The 16,096-nt window shown below is 39.9% G+C and overlaps 1 protein-coding gene across 11 annotated transcripts in view; it reads right to left on the bottom strand.

Annotated features, from left to right (window-relative positions):
- Positions 1 to 16,096, bottom strand: part of ryr1b (ryanodine receptor 1b (skeletal)) — an 83,001-nt gene that overhangs the window by 7,272 nt on the left and 59,633 nt on the right. For 3 of the 11 annotated variants that reach the window (XM_077565059.1, XM_077565057.1, XM_077565056.1), the window contains 17 exons: positions 16,008 to 16,059; positions 15,189 to 15,269; positions 11,917 to 12,016; positions 11,477 to 11,556; positions 11,255 to 11,331; positions 10,882 to 10,955; positions 9,237 to 9,254; positions 7,985 to 8,065; positions 7,729 to 7,817; positions 6,920 to 7,048; positions 6,282 to 6,386; positions 5,145 to 5,174; positions 3,855 to 3,884; positions 3,626 to 3,707; positions 1,975 to 3,281; positions 1,785 to 1,894; positions 589 to 766 (listed from right to left, as the gene is read on the bottom strand). In XM_077565059.1, the coding sequence (XP_077421185.1) occupies positions 589 to 766; positions 1,785 to 1,894; positions 1,975 to 3,281; positions 3,626 to 3,707; positions 3,855 to 3,884; positions 5,145 to 5,174; positions 6,282 to 6,386; positions 6,920 to 7,048; positions 7,729 to 7,817; positions 7,985 to 8,065; positions 9,237 to 9,254; positions 10,882 to 10,955; positions 11,255 to 11,331; positions 11,477 to 11,556; positions 11,917 to 12,016; positions 15,189 to 15,269; positions 16,008 to 16,059 (2,623 nt within the window). The remainder of the gene's footprint in view (positions 1 to 588; positions 767 to 1,784; positions 1,895 to 1,974; positions 3,282 to 3,625; positions 3,708 to 3,854; positions 3,885 to 5,144; positions 5,175 to 6,281; positions 6,387 to 6,919; positions 7,049 to 7,728; positions 7,818 to 7,984; positions 8,066 to 9,236; positions 9,255 to 10,881; positions 10,956 to 11,254; positions 11,332 to 11,476; positions 11,557 to 11,916; positions 12,017 to 15,188; positions 15,270 to 16,007; positions 16,060 to 16,096) is intronic. The other 8 variants (XM_077565060.1, XM_077565058.1, XM_077565065.1 and 5 more) reach the window with 6 other exon arrangements.

Genomic DNA, 16,096 nt, shown 5'->3' on the forward strand with positions numbered 1-16,096 from the left:
ATATTAGGTGCAATTAATGAACCAGCAACCCTTTTTTTTATTCAATGTCCAGTCATTGTGAAAGTGTTGTACACAAAAAATAATCACTGAAATCAATATGATAAAAAATATACCTTTAACTCATTTTCTCAGCTGTTTACTGGATTTTGACTGATTTTGCAAGGCCCGCAGAATATTGTGTTCTATGACTATAAAAACATGGAACCTGCCAAAAGAAAGATTAGAGTCTCTTCTTTCATCAGGAAAAAAAAAGTATATTTGTATCTGTTTCCGTTTTGCAGTAATTAGTATTGGACTATAGCTAAGTTTCGTCATTGTTCACCTTCCTGGTGAAAACACTGACAAAAAGAGCTTGTTGCAACATGGGCCTGGTTGATCTCTTATACTCTGCTGCCACCTGCTGGCCATTTGTTGCAATAACTACCATTGCTTTAGGAAGCTGCATCAAAACATTCTGTATAAAAAAAAACGCGTTTTGGGGTTTGAATAAGAAATAAGAAATTTATAAAAGGCAATACAACCAAATGAATAATCGATCCTAAAAATAAATGACCCTTGAACCCATTTTGAGAAGCGCAAATTGCTCACCATGAATTTAATTCTCTGGACCTCCAGCTCGTTCCACAGCTCAAAGCCTTCCTCTTCCGCTTTCTTCTCCTTCTTCACCTTTGTCGTCGCCGCCGGCTCCTCGGGCTCCTCGGGTTCTTCCTCCTTGACTTCAGGCTCAGGTTCGGCCTTCTCGGGCTTCTTCTCGTCACTCTCGGTGCTGCATACGTGACATGTGAAGTGTTATAAACTCCGCTATGGACAAGGGATACTTGGCTCATTTAGCCAACAGTACGAAGATAACATTTGGTCTATAATTATTGTGATCATTTCATTATTTTCATGAACAATTAATACCTCTGAAAAGTAATTTTGCCACTTGCTGTCGACTGAAGATGACATCAGCTGTGCTGAGGAAACAGGTAACGACCAATCATGGCTCAGTTTGCTGATCAAACCCAGAAAACAGGTGAGCTGTGATTTGACATTACGTATTTCTTCAGCACAGGTGATGTCATCTTCATTTGACAGCAAGTGGCAAAATGTGTTCTTAAATGTATTAATTGTACATGAAAAATAATGAAGTTATCAAATTAATTCTAGACAAAATATTAACTTTTTACTGCTGAAAGTATCCTTTTAACTGCAATGCATGAAATGAATGAGAATATGAATATTTAATGTAACTCATTCACTCCCAGCCATTTTCACTGAAAGCAACCCCCTTCGCTCCCGGCGGTTTTACTGGATTTAGACTGATTTTGCAAGGCCCACAGAATATTGTGTTCTATGGCTATAAAAGAAAAGATTGGAGTCTCTTTTTTCATCTGGTAAAAAAGTATATTTTTGTTTCCGTCTAATTAGCATTAGAATATAGCTTTAGTTTCATCATAATTCACAAATCTGTTTGAAACTGTGGTGAAAACAGCTTCTTTGCAGCATAGCCCTGGTTGATCTCTTATAGTCTGCTGCCAACTGCTGGCCGTTTTTTGTAATAACTAACATTGCTTCAACCGTTCTCTTCGGTTCAGAGGCTGCATCAAAGCCTTCTGTATGCTCTAGCATAAAAAAAAGCATTAAAAAAAAAAAGCAGAAATACGTTTTTGGGACACTGGTAATATTTAAAATAGAACAAATTTATACGTTTCTATGAAATTAAAGTAAAAGACATGCCAGCTAGTCACTCATAGAATTGAACAAAAATGGAAACAAAGATGGTCGACACAATCACCACTTACTCTGCTTTCTCCGTCTCTGGAGGAGGGGCCTCTTCTGCAGTTTCAGCAATTACTCCGCCTCCTCCTCCTCCTCCTCCTCCTTCCTCTTGCTGTTCTTCACCCTCCGCAGTCTGTGGCAATGAAAGCACAATTCACTGACAGCCACTACTGTATCTGAGGAAGTACGCTATTAATTGAGTTGTCTTCCTACCAGTTTCCTCTTGATCAGTGGCGTGCCCTCAGGAGTGGGCGGTTCTTCCGGCGTCGTCTCCCCAAAGTCTCCAAGTCCGCCAGGAGCGTTGAAACCAGGCAGGCGTCCCCCTTCCCGCTCCTCGCCGTCCTCCTCTTCCTCCTCACCTCCCCCCGCATCCAAGTCGGCCGCTCCGTCTGCATCTTGAACCTCTCTGGCTCCAGGCTCGGGTGGCAGGTCGCCGTGAACTTCGTCCTGCGTGGGGTCCGGCATGCTGGCGAGGATCTCGGTCACCGTCATCTTCTTGGCGCCCTCCACCAGGCCTCCGCCGAAGAGCGCTTTCCAAATGAGCGTGAAGAAGCCCTTGCAGATGCTGTAGATGAACATGAGGATGCCCATGAGGACGGTGTAGACGAAGGTGGCCAGGCCGACAACCATCTCCTTCACGGTCATCTTGCGCAGTTTGCGGTAGCGCCGGCGCATGTTCCGGAAGGTGAACATGCTGAAGAAGTTGACCATGCTGGCGATGAAGTCGGCGAAGGCCGAGGTGGACTCCGGGGGTATGGCTTCGCCGTTGCCTTCCTCCCCTTCGCCGGCGTCGCCCTCCTTGGCCACCTCCTCTTCCTCTTCCTCGTCGTCTTCCTCTTCGGCGCCGTCCCCCTCGGGCTCCGAGATGGAGGCGGCGATGTTCATTTCAAAGATGGTGTCCTCGCAGAAGTTAACAAAGAGCTCCATCTTCTCGCTCTCGCCGCCCTCGTTGACCACGTCGAAGATGAACTGCCGCTTGGACTCGCGCACCTGCGGCATCTCCCACTGGTTGCGGTTGGCCTCGCTGATCTCAAAGTAGATGCGCTCGATCTTGCGGCTGGCGCCCATGATCTCGATGCGGCCCAGGAAGGGGCGGAAGTAGTTGAGCACGCTCTCGGCCTGCTCCAGGAAGTTCTGCAGGCGGGTGTCGTGCGGCACGTGTTCGGACAGGTTGGTGAGGAGGACGGCGATGTTGAAACCGATGTCCTTGGCCGGCTCTTGGAAGCGGTCGGCAAACTCCTCAAAGTTGATCATCTCGTTCTCGTCGGCCTCTGAGCAAGACAAGAGGAACTGGATTTCCGAAGGGGAGTACTGCTTCTGGCTGTCCATGGCTTTGGAGAAGTCCTTCTTGGAGATGAGCCCGCGGGGATCGCTGACGTAGTCGCGGAAAGCATCGGACGCCACGATGTCCTTCAGCTTGAGGAACATGTCAAAGAACTTGAGGATCATCTCCACATTGCTGGAGGACTCCACCAACATGTCCACCATCTGCTTGGCGATGGTGCCGTTCACAACATTGCCTGGAAGGTGAGATGAACCGGGTTTCATTCACTGTAGAGCTTTTCCACCAGAAAAAAATCTTTGTTTCTAGCGTTCTCCCTTCTTTAGTAATCAGCATGCACTGATTTCACTAAAAAGCGGCTTTTTAGTCTGGTTTACAAACCTGACTTTCACAGAAAGTCTATCCGAGACTCTTCCATGTAAAAAAAAAAAAACGTGACGAGTATATACGTCAGTGGCAGTAAACGTTTGGATTCCATTTGACGAAACAAAACATCTACTTCAGTCAATAAGTTAACCAGAGGTGGCAAAACTCTTTTATTGCCCCCACCAACTGTTTAGTCACACGACAGTGACGTCTCACCTTCCAGGAGAGACAGAAGCATGACCACCATGTCCTTCTGCAGATCCAACAGCTCCTTCAACAGCCCGATTTGACTCGAGTCCTAAAGAGAAGCCGAAACATGGAAAAGAACAAACGGTAGAGAGAAAATATTCCTTTGAGATTCTCCATTTAAGAATAGACCAGGTCCTTTGAGAGGAGTTGTTAATTCCACAATCAGTATTGAAGGTAAAGCATTGAGAGACGCTACCTCACAGGGGGCTCGACTCCAAAAATGATCCTGGGTTTGCAGTTATTAGGAAGAAGAAAACATTTTTAACACAGCAACGAGCACACATGAAAGTAAGTGGGACAGAAAGGACAGACATTGGGAATTCTGACATCTCAGCCTCTCCGCTTTATCCTGAAACTGATCACAGCCCGGGAGCTAAGAAGACATATACAGCACATGGAAGCAGATCGTGAACTTGAGCACTTGCTAAAAGCCTGCACCAGGTCATAGAAAGACGCAAAAGGACAACGTAGAGACAAAAGCACTGAGACTCCTGATGAGATCAGTCTCATACAAAGACTTCTGGAGTATCATGTAGGATTTTTTTTATGTCATTCATGATGATGAAATTTTGCATTAAGAATAAAAAATCAGCTTTTCCAAACTGTTCCCACTTAGTTGAACTCCAGAGGTGTGACACATGAATAGCACGACTTGATTTGAGTTAGAATTAAGTAACGATTTTAGGATTTGCCTGGATAAAATTGACTATGTTAGGATTAATGGAATATTTTGCTATTGAACTTTTGAAGCTTTGACTTTGAAACTTTCAGTGCTGAAGAAAAACATGTCTACATTATTTATTATCTGCACGATGACTTGTATCCGTGACTGCTTTGAGGTTGCTGTTGTGTATAACCCTCCCCTTTAGAACAGCAATCGCTATGTAACCTGACACTTCATGGTAGAATAAACTAAGGTGAGCCCGCATCAGAGAATTAAGGTTACTTTGCAACACTTCCACGTTTACACAGTTTTTAAGTGAATAAGTATCCTCGTGGGTTAGCGTGTTCTCATCATTCCAAAAATCGGAGTGGGCTTCTTTGAGTTGTTTGCACACTAAGAATCTATATAAAGTCTCTGGGTTCAATAGTCATATCAGATCACTACTCGTAATTGCCTGTGTCTGAGTCTTACCGAGCCATTAATTCATCCACGACTACTTTGACTTGGTATTTATTCACGAGACTTGACTTGACTCTTCCAATATCTAAACTCAAAGAATGACATCAGAATATTATACTTCTTCCTGATGTTTTACATTTATGGGTGGAAGAATTGAATAAAACAAGACTAAAACTATATGTTGTGATTATTAGCTTGAGAGAATTTCTCCGCTGATAGGAAAAGTCCATAAAGGGGAAGGGAAATGGATACATGTCAACACGGCAGAAGCGTAGTGTAACTGGTGTGGGATGAAATGTAGTAGCATTTAGTAGATGTTTCAAATGGGATGGCGTTGCTGGGGGTTGGACAAAAGAGTCTTACGCCATTTTGTTGTCCTGGATCAGGATGCATCTAGCAGGGATACAAAAAATGTGACCTATCAATTTTCACTACTTTGTAGTTAATACTCTATCTGCCTCAAGATGAAATTCAATCACAGCCTTTAAGAAGCAAAATAAGTATACATTGTACTAGTAACTAGTGGAAATATGTTTTTCGGAACTTTTTGAGTTAGCAACGCGGCACATGTCAAAAACATTAGCGGCTTGTTAGAAGAGTTACAGACACACCAGTAAAAGCAAGCGCAAGACACCAGGAGACTTGGATTAGGTCGGCTGCATTACTGTAAATCCATCAACATGATCAGAAAATAGACAAAGTTTCAGGAAGTACTGTAGTCAATGATTACGTTCATTATTTCAGATTGTTTTGACCATCTTTACTGGATTTGACACCAACATCAACGTGATGGCAAGACATTAAGTTCTTCACTAAATGGCAGTAAAATTAAATTATACGTTTATGGAGGCCAATTAATATTACAACTTACTATTTTTTAAAATATTTCCTCATCAATATGAGTTGCTGAAAAGGATGGAGGTTCCGTATGTGTGTTTTTCACTATTTTGTCAACATCCAACGTCCCAGTAAAGCGGTCAAAACAACCTGGCAAAGGTGAAAAAAAGAAGAATAAAAACTAGTATTGAAAGGGATGGAGGGGCAAAAGTTAATTAAACCAGATTGTAATAATTCAAATTGATACATACTTTAGTCTGGAGGACAAGGGAGGGAATTGACAAATATTAGTCATTTCAAAAATCATTAATAATGTAATGCTGTGTACATTTTCGTGTGATGTGATTGTATTTTACAAAGACAGTCAAGGAAAGCTAACCAATAATTTTTTACATTTTACTTCAGTTAATAGTTTAAATCAAAGACTGTATGATCTAAAACACTTTAAAATCATTTCAAACACTCTTGATGCATCGACATACTTCATTGATGCCAATTACATTTTTTTTAATTATTATTATCATCCAGGACTTTGGCCTCATCTTACAGCATTTTAGATGCTGAGAGAAAGAATCAGTGTTGTAGGAATATATTCCCCCCAAAATATAAATAGCGCAAATATGTGAATTAACAAACCGCAAACGACGAATATGCAGCTCTTACCTGAGCTAGTTTCATCATCATGTGAGCAAAGACGTGCAGGAAGCCCACCACGGCGTCCCACAGCCGGCTGTGCGCCAACGACTGCTGGTTGCCCGTGCACGGACCCTGAAAGACGAGACAGGTTTTTAAGTTTGACTTCCTACCACTAGAGGGGGCAAAAGTAGTCACAAACTGTACTTAAGTAGCAGGAAACACGCTTGTGTTTAAAAAAAGAACGTTTTAACCCACATACAAAAAAAAGTGTATATATATATATATATATATATATATATATATATATATATATATATATACATGTGTGTATATGTATATATATGTATATATATTTAAAAAATGAAAAAAAAAGAAAAAAAAAACTTTTTATTTTTATTTTTATTTTTTTTTAAAAAAGGAGAGCAATGATGATGTCAAATCGAATGGACAATACTGAGCTCTCAGAAAAGAAAAAAGAAAAAAAAACGTTTTAAAAAAAAATATATACAAATTGACAGAATTGTTTTCAAAAGTAAAAAGTCATCAGAGAAAAAAAATATTCAGACACCCCAAAAAAAAAAAGCGTAACAAGTTGCTTTGTTACTTCGAACCACTGGCCAAAAGACACAGCAAGGCGGTCAGAGTGTTTCCCCAGCATTTCGTACCTGGATGTACTCAGTCAAGCTGTTGAAGACCTGCTTGGCCACCGTCATGGCTTTGGAGAAGTTCCTCTTGCCGGGCTCGTCAATGATGTCCTTGCCCGAGTAGTACCAGTAGAAGTCGCTGATGGATTCCTGCCCGACAACAATTTGTTCATTACATCAAGGGGACTCAACCATATGCAGATTTAACCCTGGAGAACCCACGGGGTCAAATTTGGCCCCTATAAATTCTGCTACTCAAATAACAAAGACCTTCTTTTTTTTTCCAGCAGTGATTTTGTCCCTGTGTTCTCGTTTCCATTGGCCAAAGTGTGTTTGTACATTCAAAATCCAGTTCTAAAATGCAACAAATAAAACAAAAAAATTATATTGTTCAACGTAGCTGTGTATTTGATTGATTATTTTCTTAAATTCTAAATAGTTTACTGACAGTTTTTGTTATTCAGATTTTTCGAAATGATATCCCTAAATCCCAAAGGGTCAAATTTCGCCCTAATCCTAAATTAGGGAATAAAGGGTTAAAATAAAATAAAAAACATATATTTTGGTGTTCAGTGAACTTATAGCAGTCATTTAATGTATAATTCATAATTTTCCAAAGAAGAAAAGGGTTCTTGGGTTCTCCAGGGTTAATAAAAATAATAATTAAAATAAATAAATCGATTTAAAAAAGCAAAAGACTAGGATCACAAAAACCAAGCATTGACATTTAATTAAAGTCTATACTATTTTTATTGTTGCTTGTGTAATAACTTGCAAGAAATAAAGTTAATGAAAAGCTTTTTTGGTAAAACTTCATCCAGGGTGCTCACCTGTAGTCGCAGCAGGTAGTCCACCGTGCAAATGATGACGTTGATGGTGGTGGTGCTACCGGTCTGGGTCCTCAGATAGTTCTGGAAGTCTAGCGGATTGACAGGAGATGCACACAAATGATTGACATGTAATTCCGTCACGAGTGTCTTCACGTGTTCCGGTGAGTGTAAATGCAGCCGGATAGAAGTAAACTTTTAATATATACGTGGAAATACCGTAGTTGGAATTCAGCCTTTGGTCAAAACGTTCACTCACCGTTATTGTGGCCCTCGCAGAGAAGCTGCAGGAAGCGGAAGAGGTCGCATGTGAATTCGTCGTCCGCCATCACTTTCTCATCTAAACGGACAAATTTGATGCAAATGAATCCATCATGTCGAGCAAATAACCTTTTAGCCATATTTAGAGGATTAGAGTGTTAGAACTGCAAACAACTTTTTGAAGCAATTTGCTTTACCGAATCTCTCATATTTGAGAACAAAAAAAGAATACATTTACGGACACTGGACTGAAGACACACACAGCATTCATTGTACATGCAACCCAACAAATGACATGTGAGGGCACGCCGTCATGCAGGACAGATCTACTCAACTCTGAAAAGCATCTGTAAGGTGATCAAACGTGGTATTACGAGTCAGTCCACATGTACGGAGGGGCTGGCAAAAACGTACAAACGATCTGTGATGTCAACACAACGGGGCTAACGGGGCTAACTGCTCTAATTTATTCATTATGTACATCTTTTTTTTAATTCATCATCTTATTCTGCAGTTGCAATTTTATCCTGCCAAGTACTGTAATCACCATCGGCCACAGAAATTTTTTTTCAGTTTCCTCCTCTTTTTTTCTTCTTCTTCTTTTTTTTCACAGCGTCGGACCCTAGTTCAAACTCTTACTGTTGCACTTTCCTAAAAAGAAGACAAAACGTTTGATGTCACACTTTCTTAAAAGAAAAAATGTCAGCAGTCAACGTTTTCACTTTTTCACCCAATTTACACAAAAGATACGCAGTTTTTTTTTTGGGCATTTTCTGCCTCCACTGTACTCAATGTACACTGAATCACGTTCTGAAAATCAAGGTGATTCGAAACATCTCTCGGCCTACCCCAAAGCCTGAGAAAAGTTACATCTGGAAAACAAGAATAGAAATCAATAAATCGTGGAATAAATGGAATGGAATGAAACCACAGTAACTCCTTGTGGGATACAATAAACCCCAAAATATTTTTTGCCCATTAATCACTCTTAAATGTTTCACATACAAAAAATGTGCGTGGCCGTGGTCTGAGTTGCAGTAGATCCGCGATCAAACACTCAAGTCACTCCACAAGGAAGCAGCCAGATGACGACGATGACCAAAACGAAGATGATGAAGCAGAGCTAGTCAGCGTTGAACAAAAAAAAAAAAAAAAAAAAAAAAAAAGTTTAGTTCTACTGGGGCTCTTGAGCGGGAGATGAGAAGCGGATTAATTTCTCACGGCAAGGCGGCTAAGCGACGTCCATTTACCACGTTCGAGCTTCTTATCTGACGGCAGCGGCGCGGGAGGGAGGAGAGAAAAGACAAGAGATGCGGTGAGTGCACAAACCTCGAAGCAGTCAGTGGACGGAGGACATTCGTCGATCCCATGAACATTTCCCAGCACAATACGCGCATACACGTACACACACACACAGATGCACATGAGAACACATTGACGTATGACTTTCTTACATATTAATGTTGGATTTTAATATCAAGTGAACCCCCACATTTTCACAGTTGAAGATTTGAAAATGTGCCTAATTTTGGGGTCACGGGGTCACCTATCCCTTATTATTTGCTTAAAAAACTAATTCATTGAATTTGTGCCCAGGCAAAGAAATCTTGTTCCATCAGTGGCATTTTGGGGCCAAAGAATTATGGTAAAGTAAGTAATAGTCAGGCCATAGCCTTGTCTAATAGGGAAAAGTGCTTTGCTGCCCTCTGGCATTTACAAACCATTTTAGATGGGCGGCTATTACTCGAGATTTTTTCAGTTTCACGGGGGTTTACTTTAAACCTATTATTCATTCCTCCCTTAGCTTAGGGGTTTATTAAAAATTCTGATATGATTCTAATGAATCCTCACATAAATCGGACATTTTTGCATTAATAAAGGTTTTCCTAGAACAAAAGTCAGATTTTTTGGGAGTGAATAAAGATGCCTTTTACCAGACAAGGTATAATTTGTCTGTTGAAATATGACTATTTTCCCTTGTTAAACTCTGACTTTAAAGCAACACTAAGGAACTTTCAGTTTATGTTGATTATGGCGGCGCCATATGGACAAAAGCAGTAATGTTATGCCTGAAGGAAGACCACATTTCCCATGAGGACCTTTTATCTGAGTAGCTTCCCTTTTTCTTTTTTGTCTCCTCAGACAAAACTTTTCAGTTGTTTTGCAGCTTCTGCCAGGAAAGCAGTAATCGTGCATCGACATTCAAATTGACTTCCAACTTTGTAACGAATGGTGAAAGGCGGAAGTGTCTTTTTTCATAGAGCATTCAGCACATTCGTAGTTTTTTTTGTGTGGCCAGTGTTCATACCATTCGCCTCAAATTTCTTTAGTGGCAGTAAAAATAATACAGATCCCCTCAGGCCATGGAAAAGGTACTAGTTTTAAGTCAATGTTTCATCAGAAGAGTTATGAAAATATTTTATCAAGGTTCAAAAGTTCCTTAGTGGTACTTTAATGTCATAATATTCTGACTTTATCTTAGAAAAATTCTTATTATTATTATTTAATATTTCTGTCTTGCTGACAAACACACCTCAGCCGATTTTTCAGTAATATAATGAAAATGTGCGGAAATGTGAATATTTACTTCACCAGTCAATTTTCAATGTGCACCCCTAAATTTTCTACTTGCGTCCCTAAAATTTCAGGCTAGAGGCCACTGTGCTCCTAGCAAAAAAAAAATAATAAAAAATCAGTGTGTAGCGCTGTGTAACATCGCATTTTTTTCTCTATAAAAAACATCATTTTGCTATTGCAATATTGCCTTTTTTTTCTCAACATGTAGCAATTAGGGCTATATATGGTAGCTACCGGTATGCTTAATTAAAAAAAATAATAAGAATTTCTCCTGCATGTTTTTGGACAGTTTTGTACATGTGTGTGGGTTGTACTCACTAGTGCCCTCTTCTGACACCATTCCAAGTCCTTCTGCTTTGTTCTGTCTCTCGAAAGCATTCAGGTCCAGAACGCTGGTCACAAACCACACACGGTTAGTTATTCAATAAACGCATCTAAACACCAATCATGTGCAATATTTGGGCTAATAGTTCTCAACAGATGGGGCTCTTAATGATGCTTCTTTTTTAATTCTGCACAGAGAACTGATCTGATCTGCCATACTGGTTAAATGTCTTGGTAGGTTCTGCTGTTATGGTTAGCAACAAAATTCTAATGGGATCCATGGGTCTCTTTCATGATGCTGCAGCTTATCAACTATCAACAAATATCGAAAGTAAAGTAACATCAAAGAGACACTTTGTTAAGAGACCTGCAGGTTTGCATCAGCGCTTGAACGCTCAGGAAGAAGCCCACGTCCTTTTTGTCCTTCAGGTAGTCCAGCATTCTCTGCGCGTAGACAAAAAGCAAAGAATAGGATTGTATAGCATTGTATTTGTTAAAAATGGAATAACCATGCACAGACGAATTGCGCTGAAATCCAAACAGTATGAAAATATGCCCACTAATGGCTGCGAGTGCATCATGACCTGACCTGTTGCACGTCACAGTTGCCGCCATTGAGGATGGAGATTCCTAGCTTGAGAGTGGACGAAACCATGGATCCGGGCTCACCTGAAACAAACAAGTGGACTCAATAGCTGTATGGATTTGAAAACATTCTGAATGGAAAAAAAGACAAAAAACATGACAATAAGAAATCAAACAATAGGTTTTAGGTGAACTAATGAATACACACACACACCCTCACACATACAAAATAAAAAAAAATAATAAAAAATTATATTAAAAAAAAAAAGAGAGAGCAATGATGATGACATGTAAAATCAGTAAAATTACCAAACGAACAATACTGAGCTCTCCAAAAAAAGAAAAAAAAAAGAAAAATCAAACAACCAACCAAACAACTAAAAAACTCAAACTAAAATGGCTGCCGAAAACAACAGGGCAAATGAAAAAAAATTGTATGCGCACCTTTGCAGGCGCTAATCATCTGCAGCACCATCTCGGCAGCTCCGCGGTTGTGCAGGCGGGACTGCTGGTACAGGAGCCTCTGCTTCTCCATCTCCTTTTCCTGGTGGGGCGCAGAGCAGGAGGGAGGCGGGCTGTAACCAATGCCCGTGCAGAGTGCACTGCCCCCCCCCCCCAGACACACACACACACACACTCACTCTCGCTCTCTTCACACGCACGCACAGAGCCGGCCCATGCCTCCATGAGGACCTGAGCAAAATCGCATTTTGAGGCCTTCTATTTCTGCCAATATGATTGATTATTGATCTCATGTACTTACTATAATCTCGATGAAGAGCTGGCACAGATGTTTACATCATTTTTCTGCTGTCAGCTTTACAATGTCTTTATGAATTTAAATCTCAAAAGGCGGTACATTTAGCTAGAAGAGTAGACTTTGTTTGCAAAACATTCCAAGCAATACAACAGTAAGTGGAATATTGAATATCATTGAGGCTTAACAACAATAAACCAGCATATCTGGTTTATTATTTTGGTTAAAAAAAAAAAAATACTGGTAAAAATAATTTGTAAAATTACTTATATCATGTATATATAAAAAAAAAACATGTACAAAACTATGCCTTGGGCCCGCTCTGCTCGCACCCACGCACACACATTCTCGCCCTCCCACACGCACTTGCTTCTACCGTGTGCATTAGTTTTCGGAAGCCTATCGCAGCAGCTTGATAACTTCCGCAGGTTACAAAACGGCAGCCAACATTTGGGCCAAAAGCAAAACACACACACTCGCATACACACACTCAACGTACATTCATGTCCAGCATGCAACTCTCACTACCAAGAGTGCAAAAATACGAGTGCAACATTTGTACCATTCATTAGTGTCGGCAGTTAAAAGGGACATAACTGTCGTTTCTGATCTTTGTGCCTCAGAATGAAAGTTGTGATGCATCAATGTCAAATGTTATGTTACAACATATCCCCTTTAACTTGTTTGTTTGATGGTAAACTGGATATACTGTAGAAGTGACATACCGTAGTTCCTCAAAAAGTGGCCATATCTCGAATAAAGGGCTTTTGAGGTCTAGCATACAGCAAGGGCCTCCTCATGATGTATGTACCGCTAATTGACATTCAAATTAAAAAAAAGTTGCCTTATTTTCAGGGAGAAAAAGAAAGTATATTATGAAAACAAATTCCTATTTTTTTTAGACAAAAAAAAAATCCTTTATGAGAATAAAGTAGTTTTTTTTTTTTTTACCGCAAAGACATATTTTGTTGGGTTGACAAGCTCTAGTCTTCAGAGAATTAAGTTGTATTATTCCACGATAAAGTTGTCCGATTGTGACATTAAAATTGAATTCTAATGAGGAAAAAAAAGTCTGAAGTAGGCTAAACCACACACAAAAAAAACATCTTATTTACTTATATTCCACCTTTTGTTCTGGAATTGGCACTAACATAAAAAAGGGACTATATTCTTGGAAAAAAAAATCAACAAAATATGTAATTAATTTGTTATTACCTCTTTGACTGCCAAAAACGTTAAATAACGTTTAGTAAAATCCTACAGAGGAGTGCCAAAGACGTTAAAAGACGTTTGTTTCAAAACAGAGGTGAAACTAACCATTTTCTATTGTGGATTACTGAAAAACGGAATAAGGTAGAAACAAGCTTTTTTTTTCTGGTGAAAGATGAGAGTCCAATCTTTTTTTGGTAGTATGTGTGTTTCCATAGTCCAAACACATAATTTTCTATGGACCTTGAAAGATCAGTCAAAATGCTTAAAATCGGCTGGCACCCACGGCATCCCTTTTCTGAAAACGTCTGGCAGTCAAAGAGTTACTTAAATAATTTTTTGATGTTTTTTTTATTTATTTATTTCTAGTACTGAATAAATAATATTGGCCTTCCCCTACTACCGTTGCGTAAATAAGCACTCTCAGCCACAGTATGCGGAACTACGGTACTTCAAAACATTGGTGCATAATATTCCACTATCAAAGCAGCCCTAATGTACAGCGGTGCCGTGAGATATGCGAGTTTCATTTGTTCTGGTTTGCACACCGTGGCCAGCTGGGGGCAGTATAATCCAAATACAGTATACATAGAGACAGAGGAGGTGTCAAAGTTAAGTTAAAGTACCTCTGATTGTCACACCTCACAAGTCCTCAGCCGTAATATTTTTTATTTTATTTTATTTTTTTTAGAAAATTCAATTTGAGTTTTACTTAATTGGTTAGTTTTGATTAATTGGAGTTTCCTAAGGCGTCCTCAAAGTTTCACGTGTTTTCAAAACATGTATGATTCTCTTTGTTTTTCGTGTAGTTTGCCAGTAAACTGGGCTCTTTTTGAAGAATTGTTTCCTAACTGCCAAAGTGTTGCTTATTGTGAAGTGAGTTGAGCTAAGTCCGATGCCACCATCCAGTGCTCGCCAAGTCAGAGCCAGAGAAATCTAAACCTGCCGGAAAAACTGGAAGTTGTGTCACTCATATCTCAAGGCATCACTGTATACTATTATTATAATGCAGCTGTACAACATTGTGTCACACTTCATTATTGCACATTACTAGCCTTTGGAACACATGACTCATTTACCCACCCACTGTACATCATGCCCGAGAACCCGAACCCACTCTCTCGCCCTATTATGCTGACCTGACTGCCTGGTTGTAAACGTCATGAACCTCTTTTCCGATTGTTTGGCTCACCTTGCAGCTAAGGGTGTTGTAAGCATTGTGAACGTGAAAGTGTGTGTGGGAGCATGCACCAGGGTTCAACAATTCATTACATTTAAATTGACATTGCAGCGTCGTAGAATGCAATTTTGAAAAAAAAATACATTGCAGCAAATCGGGGGGAGTTGGGACAAACAAAATCAAACGGATGTCACGGTTAGTTTTCCTGTTATCAAGTGAGACACGTTCCAATGAGAAAGTGAGTAAAAGGGTGTGAGTGGGTGCCACGGAAATCTGGTTGGACCCGCAACTTGGGACTGGGGGGATGAAAATAAAGACTCTGCGATGTTCCGATCTAGCAAGGGCATGCACAGCTCAGTTCGCCATCGCAGGATGTGTTGTGAGTGAGACCACAAGAAGATTATTTAAAAAAAAAAATAAGACGACTGTAGTTGTCTGTTGTGTTGTGGGCTTTGGATGGGGGTGGGGGGGGGGGGGCGAGGGTGTTGATGCCGTGTGTGGTCACTGGTGGCGCGGGGAGCTGCTTCTCTGCTGACTCCCCTGTCTCCCCTTCCCCTGGTCCCCCCATACCATCTCTGTCTGCCGCACCTCAAAGGATGGCTCCTCCCCCTCCTGCTCTCCCCCTTCGTCATCCTCACCAATATGGCAACTCTGCAAGTAGACGACAAAAAAAAAAAAAAACATGAAATTATATTCAAGGTCCATGAGGAAAATGTTGGATATGTAACCTCAGAGTTAGAAGAGAATTTTTTTTACAAATACCCCCAAAAGCAATTACTGAGTTGCAAATTGTTGAGAAAAATGTCATAATAACGTTGTAAAAAGTTATAAAAGATTCAAGTCGTATTATTTTAAGAAGAAAAATAATTCTTACAGAAAAAGATTTTTACAAACAAAAATGTTTTTTGTTGTGATGAAAAGTTGTGATCTTACCATTGTGGTAAAAAAAAAAAAGCCTCATTAACTGTCTTAAAAACCACTAGAGTGATATCTGCCAAGACTGACATTATTATTTTCTAGCAGATTCTACCTTTTTTTCCGCATTATAGTCCAACTCATGATAATTCTTCTATTTTTTGCCAATTGTATTATGCCCAAATTGTCCAGAGGGAAACTAAATAGAAAAATATTAATATAGTTAAATACATTTTATTGGTAATGTTTGTAACATTTACCAAAGTCCCATCACCCTGCCATTTACTATGATGGAATTTAAAAATAATAAACATTTAATATATTAAAAAAAAAAAAAAATTGGGTTTTGAGCAGTTTTTTAATTGAAAACAGATACAAATAGTGCTTTATAGCTTTTTGCTTGTGTACTTTGTCTCAGTACTTTTGTCCATTTTCCTGTACATCGTGAACACCAACCTGCGGGACACACCTTACCTCTGCCATGATGTCAGCGTATGACATATAGAGGTGGTCGACGTCAAGTTTCCTGCGACAGGAAAACAGTCAAAGAGTCTTGGTTAAAA

This window comes from Vanacampus margaritifer, chromosome 5 (assembly GCF_051991255.1).
Source record: "Vanacampus margaritifer isolate UIUO_Vmar chromosome 5, RoL_Vmar_1.0, whole genome shotgun sequence".
NCBI lineage: Eukaryota > Metazoa > Chordata > Actinopteri > Syngnathiformes > Syngnathidae > Vanacampus > Vanacampus margaritifer.